This window comes from Gopherus evgoodei, chromosome 7 (assembly GCF_007399415.2).
Source record: "Gopherus evgoodei ecotype Sinaloan lineage chromosome 7, rGopEvg1_v1.p, whole genome shotgun sequence".
Taxonomy (NCBI): Eukaryota; Metazoa; Chordata; order Testudines; family Testudinidae; genus Gopherus; species Gopherus evgoodei.
This window is the reverse complement of record NC_044328.1, coordinates 66,025,178-66,050,369: the sequence shown is the minus strand read 5'-3', so window position 1 is coordinate 66,050,369 and position 25,192 is coordinate 66,025,178. Positions and strand designations below refer to the sequence as shown.

Below are 25,192 nucleotides of genomic sequence, written 5' to 3'. Positions count from 1 at the left end.
ATTGATTCATTTCATCAACTTTGCACTAAGAACATTTGTGGCAATCACTCATGCAACAAGAAATATATGAGTGAAGTTCAGTGATGTATGCACACATTGATTGCCACATCTTAACACTATAGCATCAGCTTGCAAGGTCTGGAGCACATGAATTACTTTTTGCTCATCTAATAATGACAGTTACTATTTAGGAATTAGGTGTGAATGTTATAAAGTAGATTGATTCGTAGCATCCTTTAGGGGAGCCCAATGACCTGTCCAACATTGTGGTGTTAGAAGGAGAAGATGATTGTGCAAACACTGCTGCATAGTTATAGAGTGAACAGATCTCCTGGTTCTCCAGGATTGTTCTCTTTTTTTTGGCAACTGTATCGGTAGGTTTTAGGACCAAGTTCAGCAGGTCTGGGATAATGATCACTCAGTTGACACCTCCATTTCACAATGAAGTTCCTCTGCCATTCCCTTTCTCCACTTCTTTATTGGCTGTACTACCATGCTTCAGGTTGTACCTGGGATATCCCCACTACTGTGGCAAAATCAAAGAGAGAGGTGACTATCAGAGAGGCGGGTTGATGAGTTGGTAGCACATTGGGCCCAGTAGAGAAGCTGAGTCAAACTTTTGCATTAATATTGAATGTGAGGAATGGGTTATTTGAATCTGCAAAGCGAGATAAGGATAGTAGCATGTCACTGTCCAACACATGTTCCTACTTTTGCCCCCACATGCTTTCCTCTAGTGCTATTGATTTGTACTTTTGTGGCTCTCATCACTGTACTGTAGGAGAGCTTCACAATTATTAATGAACTCTACTACTTGCCCCAGTCCTATTGCCCCTATCAAATTTTTCTCTACACACCTAAGACCATCCTAAGGTTTCTTCACTCCACATTGCCAAAAATCTACTATTCACTGCCTAAAAACTTGGTTAATGCAGAGTTAAGGTTGATTGGCAGCATCTTATACTTCTCCAGAATATCAGATGCACCTATGCTTAAACCTCTGAATGACTAACGAATAAAGAGTTAAGGTAAAACAAACTTAAAACCTTTGACAACTGGGATATATATTGTTAGAGGAAGTGTCCCACAAAACCTTAACCCTGCCCCCTTACATCACTGTGAGAGAGCATAGGACTGTACCCTTCCTGAGCAGCTGGAGGACAGTTTGAAAAGTGCACAGGAGTAATGTGATGGAAACTATTAGGTCAAGCGTAGGTCAGGCTTAGTAAACACAAATTAGCTAGGCGTGACCTACATTCAACCACTTCACTTATTCTTGACAAACCACCAAAGAGTTCCCAGATTCTAACACCAGTTCATCCTCATCCTTGCCAATCTCTGTGAGACATCACCTTTACCTCGCCCTGACTGAGACTGGCAGTGCACTGTTGTGTGCCACCAAGCTGCTAGACCGCCGTAGAGCAGGACAGAGAGGGTACATGATACTTGGTGAAAGCCAGTGCAGACAATGTGGAGTTCTAATTGGCACTGAGAATATGCAAGACTGTGTTAGAATCTCCATCTCTGGAGATATTTAAGAGTAGGTTAGATAAATGTCTATTAGGGATGGTCTAGACAGTATTTGGTCCTGCCATGAGGGCAGGGGACTCGACTCGATGACCTCTCAAGGTCCCTTCCAGTCCTAGAGTCTATGAGTCTATGAGAAGTGGATGAAGCACTCTTATATTCCCGTCTTATTGCCACGCACAGTGGAATGCCAGTACTTGGAGGTGACAGTAGCAGTTTTTACAGCAGCCTTAAGAGCTGAAGAAGAGCTCTGTGTAGCTCAAAAGCTTGCCTCTCTTACCAACAGAAGTTGGTCCAATAAAAGATATTACCTCACCCATCTTGTTTCTCTATATCTGGGACTGACATGGATACAAGAAGATTGCAAACTAAAACTCTACAGACATTTTAACAATTTTTGTCTGCTCAGACCTCCTGTGTATCACAGAGAGAGAAAAAGAGAGAGAGGGATCCCTGATTCATCTAGCATCAGCTGCACCTCTCCTCAAATGGCTGTGTGAGCTGTGGTGACTTGCTGCAACTAAGGTCTGGATTAATGAGCTATGAGCCTAGCCCACTGTCAGTAAGAATGTGTGAAGAGCAGTAACAATGTAGCATTGAGTTGGACAAAATTGAGTGCAGATTTTATTAGAGGTATGTCAGGTTTTGATTTGTTCCAGTGCCTATTGCTAATTGCATGAGGGCAGCGGTACGGGAGTCATCACCTTAGCTTTAAGTACAGTTTGCATTTGATGTTCTGGAATCATATGAGGCACTACTGGCAACCATAACTCTGCGTTAACCAAGTTTTTGGCCCTTTGTTTTAGAAGAAGTGTTGGTAATGAAGGGGGCATCGAGGGGCACCTGCATGGAGGAAAGTGAGGGATTTTCCAATTCCACCCTCCCTCTTGTTTCTCCATGTCCCTGGTGGGGCTGGAGGAGCCCTGGGGAGAAATGAAGATATTAACCAGGGGACTGTGAGAAGCACACCAGTTAAGGGAGTGGGGAGGGGAAACCCTAGGCTCTCTACTTTACTTTGTAGATAAGTACAAGGGTAGGAGTTTTTAAAATTAAAAAAAAAAAAGAGAGAGTAAGAGCTATCTCAGCCTCTCACTGTAGAAGTGCTGCTGCCCCATTATTCTCCTCACTACCTAGTCCCTAGTGAGAACTTTGATCGAAGTTTGGGATGCTGAAATCTGATCACCCAAGCATGGTGCATGTTGCAGCATGGCAGCGGTTGGCACCTGAGGGCCTTGATTTCACTTCTGCTAAAACGAAGTGGAAACATTTAGAATGACATGTGGTGCCACTCTTACCTTTAGCTATTTGGGTCATTGCACCACAACCATATATAATAAATACTACATTTAAAAATGGGCAAGTCCTCTGAAAGAGCTTGCATAGTGGTTTTATAGACTCATAGACTCATAGACTCTAGGACTGGAAGGGACCTCGAGAGGTCATCCAGTCCAGTCCCCTGCCCTCATGGCAGGACCAAATACTGTCTAGACCATCCCTGATAGACATTTATCTAACCTACTCTTAAATATCTCCAGAGATGGCGATTCCACAACTTCCCTAGGCAATCTATTCCAGTGTTTAACTACCCTGACAGTTAGGAACTTTTTCCTGATGTCCAACCTAAATCTCCCTTGCTGCAGTTTAAGCCCATTGCTTCTTGTTCTGTCATTGGAGGCTAAGGTGAACAAGTTTTCTCCCTCCTCCTGATGACACCCTTTTAGATACCTGAAAACTGCTATCATGTCCCCTCTCAGTCTTCTCTTTTCCAAACTAAACAAACCCAATTCCTTCAGCCTTCCTTCATAGGTCATGTTCTCAAGACCTTTAATCATTCTTGTTGCTCTTCTCTGGACCCTCTCCAATTTCTCCACATCTTTCTTGAAATGCGGTGCCCAGAACTGGACACAATACTCCAGTTGAGGCCTAACCAGCGCAGAGTAAAGTGAAGAATGACTTCTCGTGTCTTGTTTACAACAACACCTGTTAATGCATCCCAGAATCATGTTTGCTTTTTTTGCAACAGTATCACACTGTTGACTCATATTAAGCTTGTGGTCCACTATGACCCCTAGATCTCTTTCTGCCATACTCCTTCCTAGACAGTCTCTTCCCATTCTGTATGTGTGAAACTGATTGTTCCTTCCTAAGTGGAGCACTTTGCATTTATCTTTATTGAACTTCATCCTGTTTACCTCAGACCATTTCTCCAATTTGTCCAGATCATTTTGAATTTTGACCCTGTCCTCCAGAGCAGTTGCAATCCCTCCCAGTTTGGTATCGTCCGCAAACTTAATAAGCGTACTTTCTATGCCAACATCTAAATCGTTGATGAAGATATTGAACAGAACCGGTCCCAAAAACAGACCCTGCGGAATCCACTTGTTATACCTTTCCAGCAGGATTGGGAGCCATTAACAACTACTCTCTGAGTATGGTTATCCAGCCAGTTATGCACCCACCTTATAGTAGCCCCATCTAAATTGTACTTTCCTAGCTTATCTATAAGAATATCATGCGAAACTGTATCAAATGCCTTACTAAAGTCTAGGTATATCACATCCACCGCTTCTCCCTTATCCACAAGGCTCGTTATCCTATCAAAGAACGTTATCAGATTAGTTTGACACGATTTGTTCTTTACAAATCCATGCTGGCTATTCCCTATCACCTTACCATCTTCCAAGTGTTTGCAGATGATTTCTTTGATTACCTGCTCCATTATCTTCCCTGGCACAGAAGTTAAACTAACTGGTCTGTAGTTTCCTGGGTTGTTTTTATTTCCCTTTTTATAGATGGGAACTATATTTGCCCCCTTCCAGTCTTCTGGAATCTCCCCCGTCTCCCATGATTTCCCAAAGATAATAGCTAGAGGCTCAGATACCTCTTCCATTAACTCCTTGAGTATTCTAGGATGCATTCCATCAGGCCCTGGTGACTTGCAGGCATCTAACTTTTCTAAGTGATTTTTTACTTGCTCTTTCCTTATTTTCTCTTCTAACCTACCCTCTTCCTGTAAGCATTCACTATACTAGACATTCCTTCAGACTTCTCAGTGAAGACCGAAACAAAGAAGTCATTAAGCATCTCTGCATTTCCAAGTCTCCCGTTACTGTTACCCCCTCCTCATTGAGCAGTGGGCCTACCCTGTCCTTAGTCTTCCTCTTGCTTCTAATGTATTGATAAAAAGTCTTCTTGTTTCCCTTATTCCCATAGCTAGTTTGAGTTCATTTTGTGCCTTTGCTTTTCTAATCTTGCCTCTGCATTCCTGTGTTATTTGCCTATATTCATCCTTTGTGATCTGACCTAGTTTCCATTTTTTATATGACGCCTTTTATTTTGTAGGTCACGCAAGATCTCAAGGGTAAGCCAAGGTGGTCTTTTGCCACATTTTCTATCTTTCCTAACCATCGGAATAACTTGCTTTTGGGCCCTTATAGCGTCCCTTTGAAAAACTGCCAACTTTCCTCAGTTGTTTTTCCCCTCAGTCTTAATTCCCATGGGACCTTGCCTATCAGCTCTCTGAGCTTACCAAAATCCGCCTTCCTGAAATCCATTGTCTCTATTCTGCTGTACTCTCTTCTACACTCTTTGACTATAAAAATCTCATTTCCCCACTTGTGTCCGAGGATTCTTGGGTAATCCTAGTGACTGATTTGTAGGATTTGTCCAAGAATAAATTATTTCCATGTTTTCTCAATTGTATGTATGTATTTCTGTCATTAAAACTCAAAACAGTGTATGGTTTCCCATTGAACAATATTCCTTAAAAATGGGATTATATCTTAATTTACAAGGATGGGTAAAAAGACTGGAGAAGAATAATTCCGTAGATGGAATCTACTGCAGAAATACCCCCACTATAAAAGCAGCATGAGGGTATGGGAGGTAGCGAATCTAGCCATCTTTCATATGGGGCTGGACCTTAATGTGCATAAAGTTGCTGAAGCTGCTTATCCCTTTTGTTATAGTGTATGGAATCTTATCCCATACTAGTGGATTAGCATTGCTTAAAAGGACCTCTGTATGGAAACCTGAACAGACAAATTACTGCAGGAAATTAAATAAAACAAGATGCTTGTTAACCTTTGGGCACTGATGGTTATTGGCACATCTGGTAGTGACAATAGGTGTTGTAGCTAGAAATATGAACTTCTGGCATCAACAGATTCAGAAGACTTTAGAGAAAAAGATTTTTTTAAACACGATTGGGAATTTTAAGAGCTCTTCAGCTACCCAAATTCAGTGATGTGTGGGAGTGAAGCAGGGGTCAGTTTTATGGCTGGTGGGCTCTTGGAGTTCAGGTACCAGATGGTAGCCCCAGGCTGTTCCATCTCTAACGAAACGTAATCTGTTGGAATTAATTGTTTCAGCTTTACAATTAAAAAGGGAAAAGCCTGTGGAAGGAAACCTTCCTCTGCAAAATACACAAATGTTTAAAACAAATGTAAGGATGCATTTGGGGGAGAGTGGGAGTGGAATAATTTGATGTAATTATGCAGCTTTGTTTGGGTTTGCAGTATAACACTTCCTGATGACATGTATTTCTTTACTATGAATAACCTCGGCTGTTCAGTTTGTATTTACTTCAACAAAATACCATTCTTCAATATTTCCTTCAGTGTTCTGTCGTCTTCTTCAGTCATTAGCCATCAGCTAAATCAGCATTTTTTTAATGCAAGCTTTGGCCTCGAGCATGCCCTCTGCTCATTCTTAGTGAACTTCACCACTTCTGTTTAAGCTCTTCCATGTCATGCCTAACCCAGCTATGACTTTTCTTTGATCATTATTTTATGTATGCTTTTGCTGTTTCCCTCTCTCTCTCGCTCTCTCTTTTTTGCTTTAACTACACTTTTATTTTTTTTAAATAGAGAGGTCGCTTTGTTAGCTGTATGGATAGTGCTGTGCATAAACTACCTCATTCCGTCTTTAGAGCTTCATTTTTTTTAAAGGGATATTTTTATGGTCTTTTATATAAAAAAATACTAATTTCATCAGTGTAATCTAATAAAATCATACAAAAATACCAGTTTCCTGAAGATTGGCTATATTATTTACCCATACAGGTGGAACACCTTTGCTGGGTTTTAGTGAACATTCTGCTGAAATCAATAAAATGTTTTGATGTGCTGTGTATACTTTGTAGCACAGGACATGTGCATCTCCTGGATGTATGTTACAGATTTCACAGAAGTGAAGTGATTGATTTGAACAAAACCAGTATATTAACAATTTTTCTCTTTTGAGAGAGAAAATTTTTCCTTAAAGTATGTGTTGTGTATATACTGAAGACTTTTCCATTCCACCTCCCTACTATTGGTACATGCTATGGACTACCCAGTGAAATCTGATAGATATCAGCAGCTCACTTTCATTCAGTGAATCATGTGTCAGTAGTGCATAATTATTTTTAAGGGTCATTGTTCCACTCTTGACTTTTAAGTGCAATGGCATATATGTTTTATGTAGAACTGTTTTGACACCAGTTTTTATAGTTTTTTTTTTAATGCTGATTTTATTTTCCAAATTTTTGCATAGGTCTGTAACCAGTGATGAAGGATCCATGAATGCATTCACAGGAAGGGGGTCACCTGGTAGGGGTCAAAAGACTAAAGTCTGTACCACACCTTCATCTGGTCATGCTGCATCTGTGAAGGATTCAAGCAGCAGATTGCCTGTTACAGACCCCACTCGGCCTGGTGCCACCACCAAAATCACCACCACCTCCACCTACATATCTGCCTCTACACTTAAAGTTAACAAGAAAACCAAAGGGCTCATTGATGGCCTTACTAAGTTTTTTACACCATCACCCGATGGTCGCAGATCACGAGGTGAAATAATAGACTTTTCAAAGCACTATCGTCCAAGGAAAAAGGTCTCTCAGAAACAGTCATGCACTTCTCATGTGTTGGCTACAGGTACCACACAAAAGCTAAAACCTCCACCTTCTTCACTTCCACCCCAAACTCCCATCTCTGGTCAGAGCCCCAGTTCACAAAAATCCTGCACTTCCACCTCTTCTAACTCTCCCCAAAGTTCTTCTAGTCAGTCAAGTGCACCCTCCTTTAGCAGCCTTCCTAATAACAGTCAGCTAAAGGGACTCTTTGATGGACTTTCTCATATTTATACCACCCAGGGACAGTCTCGAAAAAAGGGACACCCGAGTTATGCACCACCTAAGCGTATGCGTCGTAAACCAGAGTTATCTTCCACATCAAAATCTAATACCCATTTCTATGGAAAGAAAGAGATTAGAAGTAGGTTTATTTCTCATTCCTCCACATCTGGATGGGGTGTGTCTAGAGGACATGCTTTTAAAGCAATTGCTCACTTCAAGCGAACAACTTTCCTTAAAAAGCACAGGATTCTAGGCAGATTAAAGTATAAAGTGACCCCTCAGATGGGGACCCCCTCACCAGGGAAGGGGAGCTTGGCAGACGGAAGGATTAAACCTGATCAGGATGATGGTAAGCAAAGGTCAAAGCTCCAACCAAACCTGCGTCCCGTCCAAAACCAAAATTCTTATTTTATCACATAGGTCTTAGCTATTTCTCTTATTCTTACTTCACTCTCATACCAAAGCAATGAAACTTTGACCTTTTACCTAATGCTGACTAAACCTCCAAAATGTGTTTTCTGACTAATACTATACCACCGTTTTATTATTATTTTTGCATCTGTAGTGGCACTAGGAGCCCCAAATGCCTTCATAACGTTGCGTATGGCTTTGTAGTACCGCATGAGTAGCCACTTTCATGCTACTTCCTTGTTCTTTCCCCTGCCCTTTCTCTGGCAGTAGTGCTGTCATAATTGTGTGCTGTCAGTGCTTATAATGATGGACATTTCAATTCTTCATTTCCCTCTGCTCCATTGCTTTTTCATGACCAATTCCATCCTGCTGCAGTCTCCACGACACTTGATCTGTACTGCTGTAAAATGTCCTTTTTCTGATTATTTTTATTAAAGTAAGAGGAAATATATTTATAATGTCTGAATGTACATTTAGCGTAGCACTGGTCTCCTAATTTTTTAAAAAGTTTTTTTGTTTAAACTAGCACTAAAGGGGACACAGGATTTTTACTTTTATAGAGAGAGAGCATTGGAGACTTAAAATACATTAGACATATACTTAGTATCACCTTAACAGTTTCAGGAGGTTTGTGTTCAGAATTCATGTAGCACAGTTGAACTAGCCTATAAAGGCCTATAAGAGATATGCAAGAAAATGCTGAAATTTGCTCCTGCAGCTGCAATTTTAAAAACTAGAGAGGGAGGTGGGGCATAGTTATAAAGGATTCCAAATCTAAACTAGAATGGGAGTTTCTAAGAGCTGTCGCTGCCTGCAGTGCTATTTAGGAGTACCACACAGGAACTGTAAGGCATGTGGTCTTCATGTCTGTGAATAAACCTTCTGCTGGTTTTAAATAACAGATACAGAAATCAAAATAAGCATCAAACAAGAAAATACAGATGTAATTCTGGTGGGGAGCAAGGAAATTGTTACAGAGGAGGATGTGGAAGTTTTTAAGCAGGCTCGGGAACTTTCTCTGGAGGTAAGACTGAAAATCATTTCAGTAATGAAGCATGTTGTGGTCAATTCAATTACCTTTATAAATTAACATTGAATTATTTTTCCGATGTTCATTCAGCCTCATGGTATTTTTGATATGCTCCTTTGACCTAGTGTTCCATACTTGATGAATATCTAGTGGAGATGTTCTGTATACAGTAGTATTCCCTTAGACTGGAGCCCTGTCATCCTGGAGTGAACCAGATGAGTGACACTAGTGGATTTTAGATATCTGGCTCCTGTTCTCTAGACAAGAAATCAAAGGCTAAAATCCTGATCAGCCCTTTTAAAATGTAGGTGTTGGTAGCTAGGAACTGTGCATTTATACCCCCAGCCCCGCATGCAGAAAGCAGACACTGTGGAAAAGCCACCAGATAATCTCAGTATCCTGTCACTCTTCTATAAAAAATGCAAAACTGGATTTTATGATCAGTATATAACTTCACTGCTTTATGTTGCCCAGTTATTTTAATAGTCTATAAGATTATTATGGTCATTGAAATGTTTGAGCTGGATCTGCCTAAAACTGTTGCACCAGCTGATGCTTAGATGCTCTCTTTTTTTAGTATGTGTTATAAATACATACCCTGCTGAGGCTGTATATCTTCCCTTGCTCCTTGTACACTCGGCTGAGAGAGCTCCCGACATAAAGACTGGATTTCCCTCTCGCAAAAAGAGCTTTTACTTTAATGTGCCAGTGTGAAAGGATAAGATTTTTTCTTTGAACCTCATTGTGGAAGGTGCTATTCACAGGGGGAGCTCAAGGAGACAGGCAAAAACTGCATCTCTGAGAGTAAGGGATGGAGGGTGCACCTAACATCCACTACTACAATTTTTTACAGTGTTGTGTCTGAATCTAGACTTGTGGTCTCCTGTGGAAGCCCCCATTTAGCGTAGCACTGGTCTCCTAATTTTTTAAAAAGTTTTTTGTTTAAACTAGCACTGAAGGGGACACAGGATTTTTAGTTTTATAGAGAGAGAGCATTGGAGACTTAAAATACATTAGACATATACTTAGTATCACCGTAACAGTTTCAGGAGGTTTGTGTTCAGAATTCATGTAGCACAGTTGAACTAGCCTATAAAGGCCTATAAGAGATACACAAGAAAATACTTAAATTTGCTCCTGCAGTCTTTTTAAAGAGAGTCTAGCTTGTCTCTCAGTAATAAACTTCCCCTTGCAGGCCGGAAGTGAAAGTACTGAGACTATGTCTGGTATAGACACACAGTGTAAATTAGGCACCTTCTCAGCCCTAAGTGTTTCAACCTAATTTGAGATTGGCTATTGAGGATTTTACCTCTTAGTTTGCTGCTAGCTACTTGTCTTTATAAATAAATTCTCATCCCTCTCCCACAGGTCAGAGTATATTCTGTTGAATTTATTTGATTAAGGTAACCTCCCCCCACCACACACACAGTCCTCATTTAACTTCCTCTGACCCCCTAGGGGTCATTGTCCTACCAAGTGAACTACTGTCATCTCAGCTAAAGTTAACTTATTTTAAAACCCTTTTGGCACTGGAGGTTGCAAATTGAACCCTCGGTACCCACAGCACCTGCTTGCAGGAGGGGTACGCCCACTTCTGGGATAAAGAAGGTGCTCCCAATGTCACCATCCTTCTTCATTTGGTTCTGCAGAGAAGGACCTCTTGGAATTTGAGCCAGGACCCCAGACAAGCTCTGCCAACTGCCTGTGAGATTTAGTGAATCAGAAAACCTGTTTAGCTGTGCCCAGCCTCTGCCAGCCCTGCCTATTTTGTGGGCAGCATCACCCAGTGCCAGGCCCTCCAGTGGAATGGAGCTTATAGCCAGCTTTTACTGCTGCACTCCAATCCTGCCAGGATTTCTGCAGCCTGGGTTCTAGCCTCACATTTGACCATTTCCAGAGACTTCTAACAACTAATCATGTCAGAGAAACTTAAAGATTTTCTAATCTTAACCAAATGAAAATGAAGATTTGAATTGAGCCTCGTCTAATTCCTTATAACTGCAACTTTTTGCTTTTATTACACCTGACAGAAAATTGGATGTAAAAACAGCAGTGAAACAAATAGCCGGTACCCTTCAGTGATAGAATTTGGGAAGTATGAGATCCAGACCTGGTACTCTTCACCTTATCCACAGGAATATGCAAGGTAATAGGGTGGTCGAGATTACTATTTCTTTTTATGTCATGGTGAGGATGGGGGCTTCATCCTGTTCTTTTGTTTCACGGTATTTCAGCTGAGATTAAATTTAACTAACACATTGAGGCAGCACCCAAAACTATTACTTCTACAGCATTTCTTTTGCAGTCTCATTAATTTTGTATAAGTTCCTAGTTGTCCCTTTATTGCAAACATACTGTAAATCCTGCCTTTACTTTTTTTTTTTTCCCCAAGGTAGTATTTCCCTCTTCCACTGAGAATGAGGTGTATATTGTAAACAGAATATACTGGATTAGACCAATTTCATTTTATTAACTAGAGGACTTTCCAGTGGCAACAGCCTACTTCACTTATTTGTAAACTTTCCTCAATTCTACCACACTGGGGACTGAGCAACCAGCTACAGGGAGCAACAAGTAGGCTGAGGTGATAGCAGGTAGTACATTAGTATGAACCAACAGTGTGATATGGCATCTAAAATGGGCATTGTGATTCTTGGCTGCACTTGCAAAAGGCATTACATTACGGAATGAGAATTGATGATGCCTCTTTATGGTGGTGGAGGCAGTTCTCCCTAGAATAAGTGCAGTTTTAGCCACCAAATTACCAAAAAGATGCGGATATAGAGGGGAAAAAATATACATGCTTAAAGGTCTTCAGGGTTGATTTCCCAGGAAAGATTAAGAAATAAATGTCTGTAGGTTGGCAAAGTGATGATGGAGATGTGGACATAAGTGCCTACAAATACTTGAAGGAAGTAAATCATTATAACCACCTATATGCAGTCCCAGGACATGCGAGTTGCTTTTAGAGCACGTGTAAATAGGCCTCTGCTCCAAAGATGATATAATATAATTAGTTTATGCAACAGTGTCCTGCTGTGTCTGTAGTTTCAAAATGAGGATAAACCTAGTGCTAGAAAACTTACTGCAGGGATTTGCTGTTCTGGCAGTATGAGTGCAGGGGAATGGACTAGATGACCTCTCGAGGCCCCTTCCAGTCCTAAGATTCTATGAAACTAGATGATCTAGTTGGTCTTCTTTTTCTAATTTCTGTGTTTTGGTGAGGCAGCTAATGACAGTCCAGGCCATGGATCAGCCAAGATGAGGCATTCTTCACTTCTGACTCAGCTGAATTAACTCTACTATGTAATAAAGCCTCTCATCTCATTTAGGAGAAAATCACGTACAAGAGTCTCTGTGCATTACTTTCAAATAATGCATGCCTGTTTTAATCTTCCCCCTGTGGTGCGTGTTTGGCATACACAGAAATACAGTTTAATTCAAGTCTGTTCAGATATTTTTAAGATGGGTGGAGAGGGAGAACATGATTTTTGCTCACAGAGTTTAGAACTGTAACAGCACTCTAAAACTCTTCATGATTTCTATACTTCAACAGACTATCAAAGCTTTACCTGTGTGAATTCTGTCTTAAATATATGAAAAGTAAAAACATTTTGCTAAGACACTCAAAGAAGTGTGGTTGGTTCCATCCTCCAGCCAATGAAATCTACAGAAGAAATGATCTTTCAGTATTTGAGGTAGGTATATTAAAATCCAGATTGTTTAAAAAAGAAAAACTTACATGTATTTGTTGATTGTATACCAGTTGAAGGCCACAGTAGAAAAAGATAAAAATGTATTACGGTAGAACCTCAGAGTTACGAACACCAGAGTTACAAACTGACTGGTTAACCAGACACCTCATTTGGAACCGGAAGTACACAATCAGGCAGCAACAGAGACAACGCTTCCACCCCCCCACCCAAAAAAAAGTCAAATACAGTACAGTGTTAAATGTATAAAATACTAAAAAATAAAATAAAGGGAAAGCAACATTTTTTCTTCTGCATAGTAAAGTTTCAAAGCTGTATTAAGTTAACGTTCAGCTGTAAACTTTTGAAAGAACAACCAGACCTTTGAACTTTTGTTCAGTTACAAACATTTCAGAGTTACAAACAACCTCCATTACCAAGGTGTTCGTAACTCTGAGGTTCTACTGTAAATATTTTTCTACTAATATTCATATTGTACTCAAAAAATAAGTCTCCTCTTTCACTTTTCCCCACCTTTTATATCCTGTGGACTTGTAAGTTATGTAGAACTTAAGAGCTTTCTAGCCTTCTGGTGCAGCAGGCTTTTAGATGTATATTGAAACTATATCTTCCAACTACATGTTCTTTTACTTCTGGTCAGATAAGGGCACCCTTCTTTTTTCCTTTCTATCCATTACATAAGAACAGTCATACTGGATCAGATCAATGGTCCATCTAGCCCAGCATCCTCTCTCTTGACAGTGGCCAGTGCCAGATGCTTTGGGGGAATGAACAAATAGGACAATTTTTAGTGATTCATCCCTGGTCGTCTAGTCCCAGCTTCTGACAGTCAGAGGTTTAGGGACATCCAGAGCATGGGATTGCTCCGCGACCATCTTGGCTATTAGCCACTGATTAATCTGTTTTCCATGAATTTATCTAATTCTTTTTTGGCCCCAGTTATACTTTTGGCCTTCACAACATCCCATGGCAGCGAGTTCCACAGGTTGACTGTGTGTTGTGTGAAGAAATAGTTTCTTATGTTAGTTTTAAACCCAGTGCCTATTAATGCAATTGGTTGTCCCCTACTTCTTGTGTTATGTAAAGGGTTAAATAACACTTCCTTGTTCACTGTCTCCACACCATTCATGGTTCATGATTTTATAGACTTTTAAAGACATTCAGTTGTGACACTGATTATTTGGGGAAGGAAGAGAACAATGAGCATGACCATTGACTGACTGTATAGAAAATGCAAAGGTAACGTTTTCCTCACTTAAGTTTTCTGCATGGTTGATTTAGGACTCCAGGAGAGAGATCACTTGATCGTTACCTGTTAGGTTCACTCCCTCTGGGACACCTGGCATTGGTCACTGTCGGTAGATAGGATACTGGGTTGGATGGATCTTTGGTCTGACCCAGTATGGCCATTCTTATGTTCTTATGTTCAGAAGTTTAAATTTTGAAACTAAAGTTATTACCCCTACAGAGAGCTTGAAAAATACCTCCTGAGACATTCTGCCAGGGTGTGTTGGCTCCCAGGCTGAACCTGTTAGCTATCTATATTACTTTCACAGCCTGTTGCAAATTGGGTCAAAGTAAACTGCCTTTAATTTAATTAATTCAGAAATTAAACCAAGCAGAATATAATTCTTCGGGACATTTTGGAGCTAATCTCTTAAGGACTTTTGTCCACATTGCTCTGCTGTGAAAAGACCCTTGAGCTTAACTAATGAGTATTCTGTATCATGGCTTCAAGTGTCATTGCTGCACCCAATTACCCTAACCTACTTATTCATATTTCTTAAGCACCAGTCCCAATACTACTAGCAGAAAAGACTTCCAGGGTCTTAGGACCATCTTAATTCTCTCAGAAGAATGGCACAAGTTATTTCTGACTATCAATACTGAAAAATAATTCTGAATTTTAAAAAATGTCACTACCTAGCACTTTCATGTTGTGTAAATATATTTGTTACCCTTGCAGGTATGCTTGTCTATTCCATGTCTTGAAATACTGATATGTAATTGGGTGGAGTCCCCATGCAACTGACCAAACCTTAAGGCTTGTTCTAGTCATTCACAGATTTCATATTCTTAACTAAAAGAAAATTCTGAATTAAAACTACACCAACCCCAGCCAATGTGATTCGTGGGGGGGCACAAAGGGACACATGACTCTCCCCAAAATGCTGGGGGATGGCGGGGGGGGGGGCAAGGCCAGCAGCTGGGAAGATGAAGGGGCAAGGCCAGAACCTTAAGAGAAGAAGTGGGGCCAGAGCCTCTCCTCTTCCAGCCATGCTGCCTGCTGCAACATGCAGTGGCTACGCTCTCCCAGGAAGCCTGCGGCCATGCTGCCTACAGTCCAGGCAGGCAGCATGGCCAGAGGCTGCCGGGGAGAGTGCATTAGTGGCTCCACACATGCCAGGGGGACTGGAGCAGAGTGTGGAGCTCCTGGGCTGGGGGTGGGGACGAATTGCGGGGGAGGGGTCACATGCCCCCTTTTAGCTGGTGCCCCTACTAGTCGCTCATTTCCCCCAGCCTACATTTTTTTTTCTCCCACATATTTCTGCTCCTATGGTTTTCCCATGATGCAGGTGAGCCACACCCTAGATCTCTCATCCACAGAGTTACTTCCACCTTCCTTAAACTTTCCCATATAAAAAGCCAAACTTTCCCATATAAAAAGCCACACATTTCCTAGTGAGTCACCAGTGAACATGATTAACCTGTTCCTCTCTGCTGGATTCTTCTAATACCTGCTAATACAGAGTAGGGCAACAGGTGAATCTGCCACTATGTTAGTGTTATTCTGTGAACATCAATCCGTACATCAAAACTTATTCAGTCCTTCATTTTTCTTTTTTTAAGCATTCTTAAGGGTCTCTCAGAAAGAGCCATGGAAGAGAGAATATTTTGTGGAAGGAAAATCTGGATTCATCAGATGGCCCTTTTTTCCTTCTGTACTTGAGACATTTGGATAGGATTACTGAAACTCTTGAAGACTAACTTTTCCAGTTTGGTTGAAGTGTTGGCTCAGGCCATTACTTCTGATTTTGATAGCTGCAGAAACTCAATGAGGAGTTGATAAAAATTCTGCAGACTTCCAGCAAGATACAGTGACTTTACCCCTTAATTCCCTGTGTGACAGGACAGAGAAGGGGATAGGCTCTTATTCTCCTTCTTTTTCTCCAAGGAGCAGAAAATGCCCCAGGGCATCTTATGTTTACGTATGCCTTCCTTCCAGTGCAAAACTTCGACAAATCTAAGAGGAGACTTATTGTCATAATTTATTACTCCATTCTAGTTGAGCAAACATTGGTGTCTGAGATTGTAGTCCATTTTTCCCCATTGAACTGCTGAACAAGCTGGTCTTATCAGAAAGTTATGGAATGCATTTCCATCTTCACATGAGTGCTCTTTCACAAAATAGCATATAGAATGTTTTAAAGGATTGTCTGTTTCTAGGAATTTTTTTAATATCAGGGAAGTCTTCCATTGAAACAACATAACAATTGGATACTTCCTCTTTAGGAGAGTTGAAAAACAAAATCCAATATTCATTGCCAACATTTTTAGAGGAACTGAAATGTCTTTAGTTAACCATAACAAGTTTTTAAAAATCTAATTAAGGTCGACTTTATCACTTGTTTTTATCACTTGTTTGCATGTGTGTAAAAAAACAAAAAAAAATCCCCAGTTTCGTACAAGAGAGTCAGTTGCATGAGTGTGCTTAAAATACTTCTGAAATTGTAAGGTACTATATGTGAGATACATAAAAGTATCTCAGAGCAGTAGCCATGTTAGTCTGCATCAGCAAAAAATATGAGGAGTACTTGTGGCACCGTGGAGACTTAGCAAATTTATTTGTGCATAAGCTGTCATGGGCTAAAACTCACTTCATTGGATGCATGCAGTGGAAAATATAGTAGGAAGATCGTATACACAGAGAACATGAAAAAATGGGTGTTGCCATACTAACTATAATGAGAGTGATCAATTAAGGTGGGCTATTATCAGCAGGAGAGAAAAAAACTTGTAGTGATAATCAGGATGGCCCATTTCCAACAGTTGACAAGAAGTTGTGAGTAACAGTAGGGGAAAAATAATTAGCATGAGGAAATAGTTTTTACTTTGTGTAATGACCTATCCACTCCCAGTCTGTATTCAAGCCTAATTCAGTGGTGTCCAGTTTGCAAATTAATTCCAATTCTGCAGTTTCTCTTGGGAGTCTGTTTTTGAAGTTTTTTTCGTGGAGTATTGCGACTTTGAAGTCTGTAATTGAGTGACCAGGGAGGTTGAAGTGTTCTCCAACTGGTTTTTGAATGTTACAATTCTTGAGGTCTGATTTGTGTCCATTTATTCTTTTGCATGGAGAAGTAAAAACTATTTCCCCATGCTAATTTTTCCCCTACTGTTACTCACACCTTCTTGTCAACTGTTGGAAATGGGCCATCCTGATTATCACTACAAACATTTTTTTTTCCTGATGATAATAGCCCCCTTAATTGATCATTCTTATCATAGTTAGTATGGCAACATCCATTTTTTCATGTTCTCTGTGTATATAGATCTTCCTATTGTATTTTCCACTGCATGCATCCGATGAAGTGAGTTTTAGCCCACGAAAGCTTATGCTCAAATAAATTCGTTAGTCTCTAAGGTGCCACAATTACTCCTCGTTCTTTTTGATAAAAGTATTTGTATCAGTAGTTCTTAACTCGTAAGTAATGTTTTTTTATCTTAAGCTTACTTACAGATATTGTCTTATCCACCCCCAGATACACATATGAGGTTAGTGCTTACCCACTTTACAGCAGGTAAAGCAGAGACTTGTCCAAGCCACACCAGAAACTGACTCTGGCAATGGATTATAATAGAAGAATTTCTTCCTGGTGCTGTGCCTAGACCAGAAAGCTCTCTGTGTAAATGAAATACAGATGGTCCCATCATCAAAGAACTCTAATTGCAAGTAATCGTTTCCCTGAAGAAGAATCTTGGGGAAAGACTAGGCTGCTCACATTGACTATGCTCTTCATTTCAGGGAGAAACTGATTGTGATCAAAGAAATCTGCACTTGTGCCTAGCCTGTCTGCAACCATCAGTATCACAGCTTGATTCTTTATACTTATAACAGACATAGACTAATTATGGTATTTAGCTTGAAAATTTACTTCTCTTGCTCAGTAGCATCTTCGCTCCAGTGTATAATTTTTATCTTCTCTAGTTATATCTAAAATACTGCAGTGTATAATACCAAAGTGACATCCCATTTGCTGGCCCTACACTTCAGGGACTCAGGATAATGCAGTTCAATCTGTTCTACTTTTGGAGCGCAGCTCCTGCAATAATGATCCAGAGCTTAAGATAGCTTTAATAATGTTTGCATTATCTGCTATTCATATCTGTTTAATTATAGGGCAATAAGTGAAGGAGATGTAACCAAGTCTGACTGGACCAGTTATCAGATCAGATAACCTTGATTGTTTGAGAAATCCAGATCTTCTGAAGATTCTTGCTAATGCAAACAATTAGCACTAATAGAGAATTTCTATTCTGAAATTAGCATTTTCCCCCTTAATACTACATTTTTCAGGTTTTCTTAAAGGATACTGTAAGTACAAGATACCATTTTCTGTGAAATAATATGTGAGAAATAATGGTTTTGTGGGAAATAAATTTATCAGTGTGATTTTTTTTTTTTAACTTTTTTTTTTTTAGGTTGATGGAAATGTGAGCAAAATTTATTGCCAAAATCTTTGCTTGTTAGCCAAGCTCTTTCTGGACCACAAAACGTTGTATTATGATGTTGAGCCATTCCTTTTCTATGTTCTTACAAAAAATGATGAAAAAGGCTGTCACTTAGTTGGATATTTCTCTAAGGTAAAGCAATATCTCTATATGCTTTTTAATATTAACAATTCATAATTTTTCCACTGTTAAAAATTATGCTTCTTATTCAAGTATTTTTGCGTATGTAATTTCAATAGATGAAGACAGTTTTTAAAATATGAAATCCGATCTGCAAGTCTCATAAAATTATTCACTGTCTGATAGACAATAACAATATCTTTATTCCTCCTCAAAACACTTACACATAGAACTTTTCTCAGTTACTGTATTCAGTAGAGCTGTCAATTAATTGTAATTAACTCACGCAATTAACTAAAAAAACTAATCAGGTTAAAAAAAATTAATCTCTGCTTTAATCATGCTGTTAAACAATAGATTGCCCATTGAAATTTATTGAATATTTTTGTTTTTCTATATTTTTTTAAATATATTGATTTCAATTACAACATACTATACAAAGTTGACAGTGCTCACTTTATATTATTTTTATTACAAATATTTGCACTGTAAAAATGGCAAACAATAGAAATAGTATTTTTCAATTTGCCTCATCCAAGTACTATAGTGCAATCTCTTTATTGTGTAAGTGCAACTTACAAATATAGATTTTTTTGTTACATAACTGCACTCAAAAACAGCACAATGTAAAATTTTAGGACCTACAAGTCCACTGAGTCCTCCTACTTGTTCAGCCAATTGCTAAGACAAAGAAGTTTGTTTACATTTATGAGAGAGAATGCTGGCAGCTTCTTATTTACATCACCTGAAAGTGAGAGCAGGTGTTTGCATGGCACTTCTGTAGCCAGCATTGCAAGGCATTTACTTGCCAGTTCTGTTAAACATTTGTATGCCCCTTTGTGCTTCGGCTACCATTCCCGAGGACATGCTTCCATGCTGATGATGCTCATTTAAAAAAAAAAATGCATTAATTAAATTTGACTGAACTCCTTGCGGGAGAATTTTATGTCTCCTGCTCTGTTTTGTCCGCATTCTGCCATATATTTCATTTTATAGCAGTCTTCGGATCATGATCCAGCACGTTGTTCATTTTAAGAACACTTTCACTGCAGATTTGACAAAACACAAAGAATGTGTTTGATGTGAGATTTCTAAAGATAGCTACGTCACTCAACCCAAGGTTTAAGAATCTGAAGTGCCTTCCAAAATCTGAGAGGGACGGGGTGTAGAGCATGCTTTCAGAAGTCTTAAAAGAGCAACACTCCGATGCGGAAACTGCAGAACCTGAACCACCAAAAAAGAAAATCAACCTTTCTGCTGGTGGCATTTGACTGAAATGATGAAAATGAACATGGCGTCGGTCCGTACTGCTTTGGATGGTTATCGAGCAGAACCCATTTTCAACAAGGATACATATCCTCTGGAATGGTGGATGAAGTATGGTGTGACAGAATGGATCACAGCAACCCCCTTGGGACTGCCACCTGGTGTGCTTAGACTGCCTTTGAGCCTGTTTTCCATGCCAGCTTTGGATTTCAGTGCCCTGCCTGGTTGAGCCAGGCACGCTAGCCTGCTACAAACACAGACCCAGGTCTGTGCTACGTGCCCCACAAGTTGCAGGCTTAACTGAAAACAGCTTAAGAAGTGCTCCTGTCTCCTCTGCTCAGATACCCAACTCCCAATGGGGTCCAAACCCCGAATAAATCTATTTTACCCTTTATAAAGCTTATACAGGGTAAAGTCATAAATTGTCCACCCTCTATAACATTGATAGAGATGCACAGCTGTTTGCCCCCCAGGTATTACTACATACTCTGGGTTTCACACTGGTAAAGAGTGATTTTATTAAATACAAAAGGTAGGATTTAAGTGGTTCCAAGTAATAACAGACAGAACAAAGTGAATTACTGAGCAAAATAAAATAAAACACGCAAGTCTAATCCTAATACAGTGAGAAAGTGATTACAGATATAAACTCACCCTCAGAGATGTTTCAGTAAGCTTCTATCACAGATTGGACGCCTTCCTAGTCTGTGTCCAATCCTTTCCCCTGGTACAGTCCTTGTTCCAGCTCAGGTGGTAGCTAGGGGATTTCTCATGTCTGCAGCCCCCTTTTTTTCTGTTCCACCCTCTGAAATATTTTCTGCAAAAGGCTGGAATCCTTTATCTTTCTCTGGGTTCCCACCCCTCCTTCTAAATGGAAAAGCACCAGGTTAAAGATGGATTCCAGTTCAGGTGACATGATCACATGTCACTGTAAGGCTACATTACCCACCTGCCAGCACACAGGTATACAGGAAGACTTACAAGTAAACAGAGCCATCTACAGTCAATTGTTCTAGTTGATGGGAGCCATCAAGATTCTAAACCACCATTAATGGCCCACACTTTGCATAACTACATTAACACCTCAGAGTTATATTTCATATTTCTAGTTTCAGATACAAGTGATACATTTATACGAATAGGATGACCACACTCAATAGATTATAAGCTTTGTAAGGATACCTTACAAGAGACTTTTTGCATGAAGCATATTCCACTCAATAGCATATTTTCATAAAATCATATAGAGTGCAACGTCACAGCCAGCTATAACAGTGCTGTGTGGATGCCTTTTCTCACTTTCAGGTGATACTGTAAACAAGAAGCAGGCAGCATTATCTTCTGCAAATGTAAAGAAACTTGTTTGTCTGAACAAGAAGTTGGACTGAGTGGACTTTTAGGCTCTAAAGTTTTACATTGTTTTATTTCTGAATGCAGTTTTTTTGTACATAATTCTACGTTTGTAAGTTCAACTTTCATGATAAAGAGATTGCACTACAGTATTTATATTTGGTGAATTGAAAAATACTATTTCTTTTTTGTAGTGCAAATATTTGTAATAAAAATAAATCTAAAGTGAGTACTGTACACTTTGTATTCTGTGTTGTTATTGAAATCAATATATTTGAAAATGTAGAAAATACCCCAAACTATTTAAATAAATGATATTCTGTTATTGTTTAATAGTGGAATTAATCGTGATTAATTTTTTTAATCGCTTGACAGACCTAGTATTCAGTTAAGTCTGTTTTTACTGCTTATCTGGTGATTTATAATTGTTCAGTTTGACATGAAATCTTTTTCTATACAGTTCACTTAGTTACAGATTCTGCATAGATATACTGTACTACACCTGGTTTTCAAAAGTTTTAGATGTACAAAATAGGCACAATTTACATATGTATTTACAGATGTATTTTGGTAAAACCTGCTATTTACACATATAACAAATGACCATTACTGTTCATCTTTGGTCGCTTGTGTGCATAAATACCTGACTTTTTTTGCAGTTTTTAATTGCACATTAAACTTTTGAAAATCAAGCCCTAAGTTACTAATTTTCATAGTGGATGTCTTTATGACTTGTGGTGATACTTTGAACTTTAAAACAACAATCCCAATTATTGCTAAGAAGGAATTTCCTCCGTATTGCCTTGACAGAGGCTATAGTAAAATTAACTGCAAGGTAAAAGTAGAATTTCTTGGAATAGGGAGAAGCTATATTTGTTTGTCAACTTTCAAGTCAGATGTTTGGTATATCAGTGGCTTCCAAACTAACATGTCATACAATCATTTTTATCTTTGGAAATTAGGTGATTTTTCTCATTTTCCTTCAGATTGCTCTTAACAAAAAAGATCTGAAATATTTTTTTTTAATGAGATCTGTTGAAAGTGATTAAGTTGAAGTAGCAGCATAGTCTACTGAGGTGTTTTGGGCCTGATACATTTGTCCTCAAATATAAGGCTTGGAGAGAATCTAAGGCATGGTCTGCACCTAAAACATAAGTCGACCTAGCTACATTGCTCAGGACATGAAATTTTTCAATTTTGCCCTGTGCAATGCAGTTAAGCCGACCTAAGCCCCACTATAGACACCGCTGGATTGACAGAAGTCTTTGACTTAGTTACCATGTCTCAAGAGGAATGGATTTATGACAGCGATGGAAGAATACCACTGTAGCGTTTTTATTGTAGACGTTCCCTAAGTAACAGCGAGATTGACAGACATAATTTGCACTGCCTCAGACTCTAGAATTTTTCGTATGCCTTTGATCTATTTCCTTGTAGGCCTATTCATTGATCATAGTTTAGATGATTCGAAGTATGTAGATTACAGATAAAGTAGTACTGCCACTTCTGAAATTGGCACATACCTTCTAGTACATTCATTGTCTGAGGTATCATTCCTAAACTTTACTAGATATAAGGACTTGCAGGAAATGCGTTAGCATTCAAAATGAAGACAGGAATTTTTTGCTTCTTTCTCCCCCACCCCCTGGCACCAGTTCAGGAAACCACTGAAACATGTACTTGACTTCAATAGGACTTAGCATATGCTGGAGTGCTCTTCTGAATTTAGGGCCCTTTCTTTTCAGTGTTCTGTAGCTAGTATTCTTTTGTGGGCAAAAATTCCCCTGAATCCTTTGCAGGGGCACAGTAATATTTCAAAGTACATATTATGGCAGTCAGTTCAAGGGGTTTGAGGCCATAATGGAGACTAAGCAGTACTGTCAGTATAAATCTGCACGAGATGGGATAGTTTTATGAAATGTGGCAAAGAGGCAATCGAATTTCATAAGTGAGGGAGCATGATTTGAGGCTGGCTTATTGCCACTTGTGACGGTGACAATTCCCATACTATTCTGGCATTTCCTTACATGTGTTACCCTGAGTAGCTTCCTATCAAGTCTGTGCTTGCTGCAGCTTTCCGTTGAACATGTCACCTTGGATTTGAGTGGTCTGATGTAGGTCTTTGATGCTGTTAGCTTTATTTTAAAAAGTTACTTATATTTAATTGCATTACTCCTAAAGACAGGAAGAGGCCTGTCTCAGAACTGTTCTTGTCTGGATTTTGACATTTTTTGGATACTCCTGCTAAAACAATACTGCCCCTACATTGCATTGAAATTTTAAAAAACAAAAATCCTTCAGACTATATTACAAAGGCTGCTTCCTAGTTTAGTTTCTGTTTCTGTTTTCCCCTTTGTCTTAAGCAGTCAGTGTAATCTTTGCCTCTGTTAAGTTCATAGTCATGTGATTTTTGTCTTGTCTGAAATGCTGAGATCTGATGGCTCAAGCATTTTTTCTTCACTTTGTAATCAGAGGAGAATGCATTTGTCTGTGGGAAAAAAAGTATCACTTCAGTTACACAATCGTACTAGCATTAAAGGTCTTTGCTAAAAGGTAGAAGATGAAATGTGGGTGAAAGGCAGTAAGTTATTTAACATGACAATTGCTGCTAACCTAACTTGCTCTCTTCGGTGAGTGTGTGTATTTTTTTTCCACTTGTATATACCTGACAGAATAATCAATGTCACATGAAAAGATTTTTCCCCCCCATTCTGCACTTCACCTTCATTGTTTATGCAAGTCATTGGGATTTTGTTTAATTTCTATAGTTCTGACTTCTTAAATTGTAAAAAAAGAAATATTTTAGAGAGTGCATTTGATTGATACTTTCTCCCTTATCATTAATGAATACTTTAGGATTATTCTGTTTTGATATTGATCAGATATATCTTTTCACCTTTCTGGAATATTTTACATGGACAGTGGCAGGTGCAGGGAATTGCCCATTTCAGCGGTGCTTTGACATACTTGATCTGTTTCTCCTTCCCTCAGGAAAAGCTTTGCCAGCAGAAGTACAATGTCTCATGCATAATGATCATGCCTCAATATCAAAGGCAAGGATTTGGAAGGTTTCTCATTGATTTCAGTAAGTGAAGTGCTTTATTTACATTCATGATCTACAGAGCTGATGGTTGTTATGGGAAACAGTAACATATAAAACTTTATTTAACCTGCTTTGTTGTTTTTATCAATAGACAATGGGATTCCTGTTTATATTTACATAGGGCAGAAAAGCTCCCTGAAGTGAAAAACTTACAGCTGCTCTGTTGTTGTGCTCTAGGAAATTGAGCATAGATCTCTCTGCAGTAATGTTAGTTCACAAAGCTATTACACTGAATGAATGTCTAAATTACATTCCATTTTGTGCTGCTCATTAGTACAAAAAGAGGCTATTTATTTGTGATTAAAGCTAAAGAAGGTGTTAGTCCAAGGCATTCTCCACTTTCTGTATTTTTTTTTAACTTGTAATATATTTTTAGTGGAACAATTCTTATGAAAAGAACATGAAAAATATTTTAAAAAGCCGGAGAGAGGGAAAGAGGTATTTCATTACCTACCTTCTCTCGTGAAAATTCTGCTCTTTGTAGCAAATATATAAACTGGCATTCATGGTTGTATCCTTGCTTGCTGCTTTATTATGCAAATCTGTACATCTGACCTATTCGAAAAGCCTAAGGATAATTTGTTTAAACATACCCGTGTATCACCCAAAACCACTCAATTTGAAATCACAATACAACTCAAAACAAAATTCTGTAGGTAAATGTTCCAGTTAAATGCCTTCTATGCTTTTGAATCTGACTTTGTAATGTCATTTAGAGAGAGGATAGAGAAGCTGGGTTAGCATATGTGAGGAAATGGGAAATAGAGATTTCACTATGATTTTAAAGCATTGTAAGGGTACGTGGCATTATAGGCAGTTAAGAT

At 39.1% G+C, this 25,192-nt stretch overlaps 1 protein-coding gene across 12 annotated transcripts in view; it reads left to right on the top strand.

Moving 5' to 3' along the window:
- Window positions 1-25,192, top strand: part of KAT6B (lysine acetyltransferase 6B) — a 192,471-nt gene that overhangs the window by 110,593 nt on the left and 56,686 nt on the right. For 10 of the 12 annotated variants that reach the window (XM_030568386.1, XM_030568384.1, XM_030568380.1 and 7 more), the window contains 6 exons: window positions 7,063-7,994; window positions 8,959-9,080; window positions 11,117-11,232; window positions 12,643-12,784; window positions 18,500-18,661; window positions 24,257-24,350. In XM_030568386.1, coding sequence (XP_030424246.1) covers window positions 7,063-7,994; window positions 8,959-9,080; window positions 11,117-11,232; window positions 12,643-12,784; window positions 18,500-18,661; window positions 24,257-24,350 — 1,568 coding nt within the window. The remainder of the gene's footprint in view (window positions 1-7,062; window positions 7,995-8,958; window positions 9,081-11,116; window positions 11,233-12,642; window positions 12,785-18,499; window positions 18,662-24,256; window positions 24,351-25,192) is intronic. The other 2 variants (XM_030568388.1, XM_030568387.1) reach the window with 2 other exon arrangements.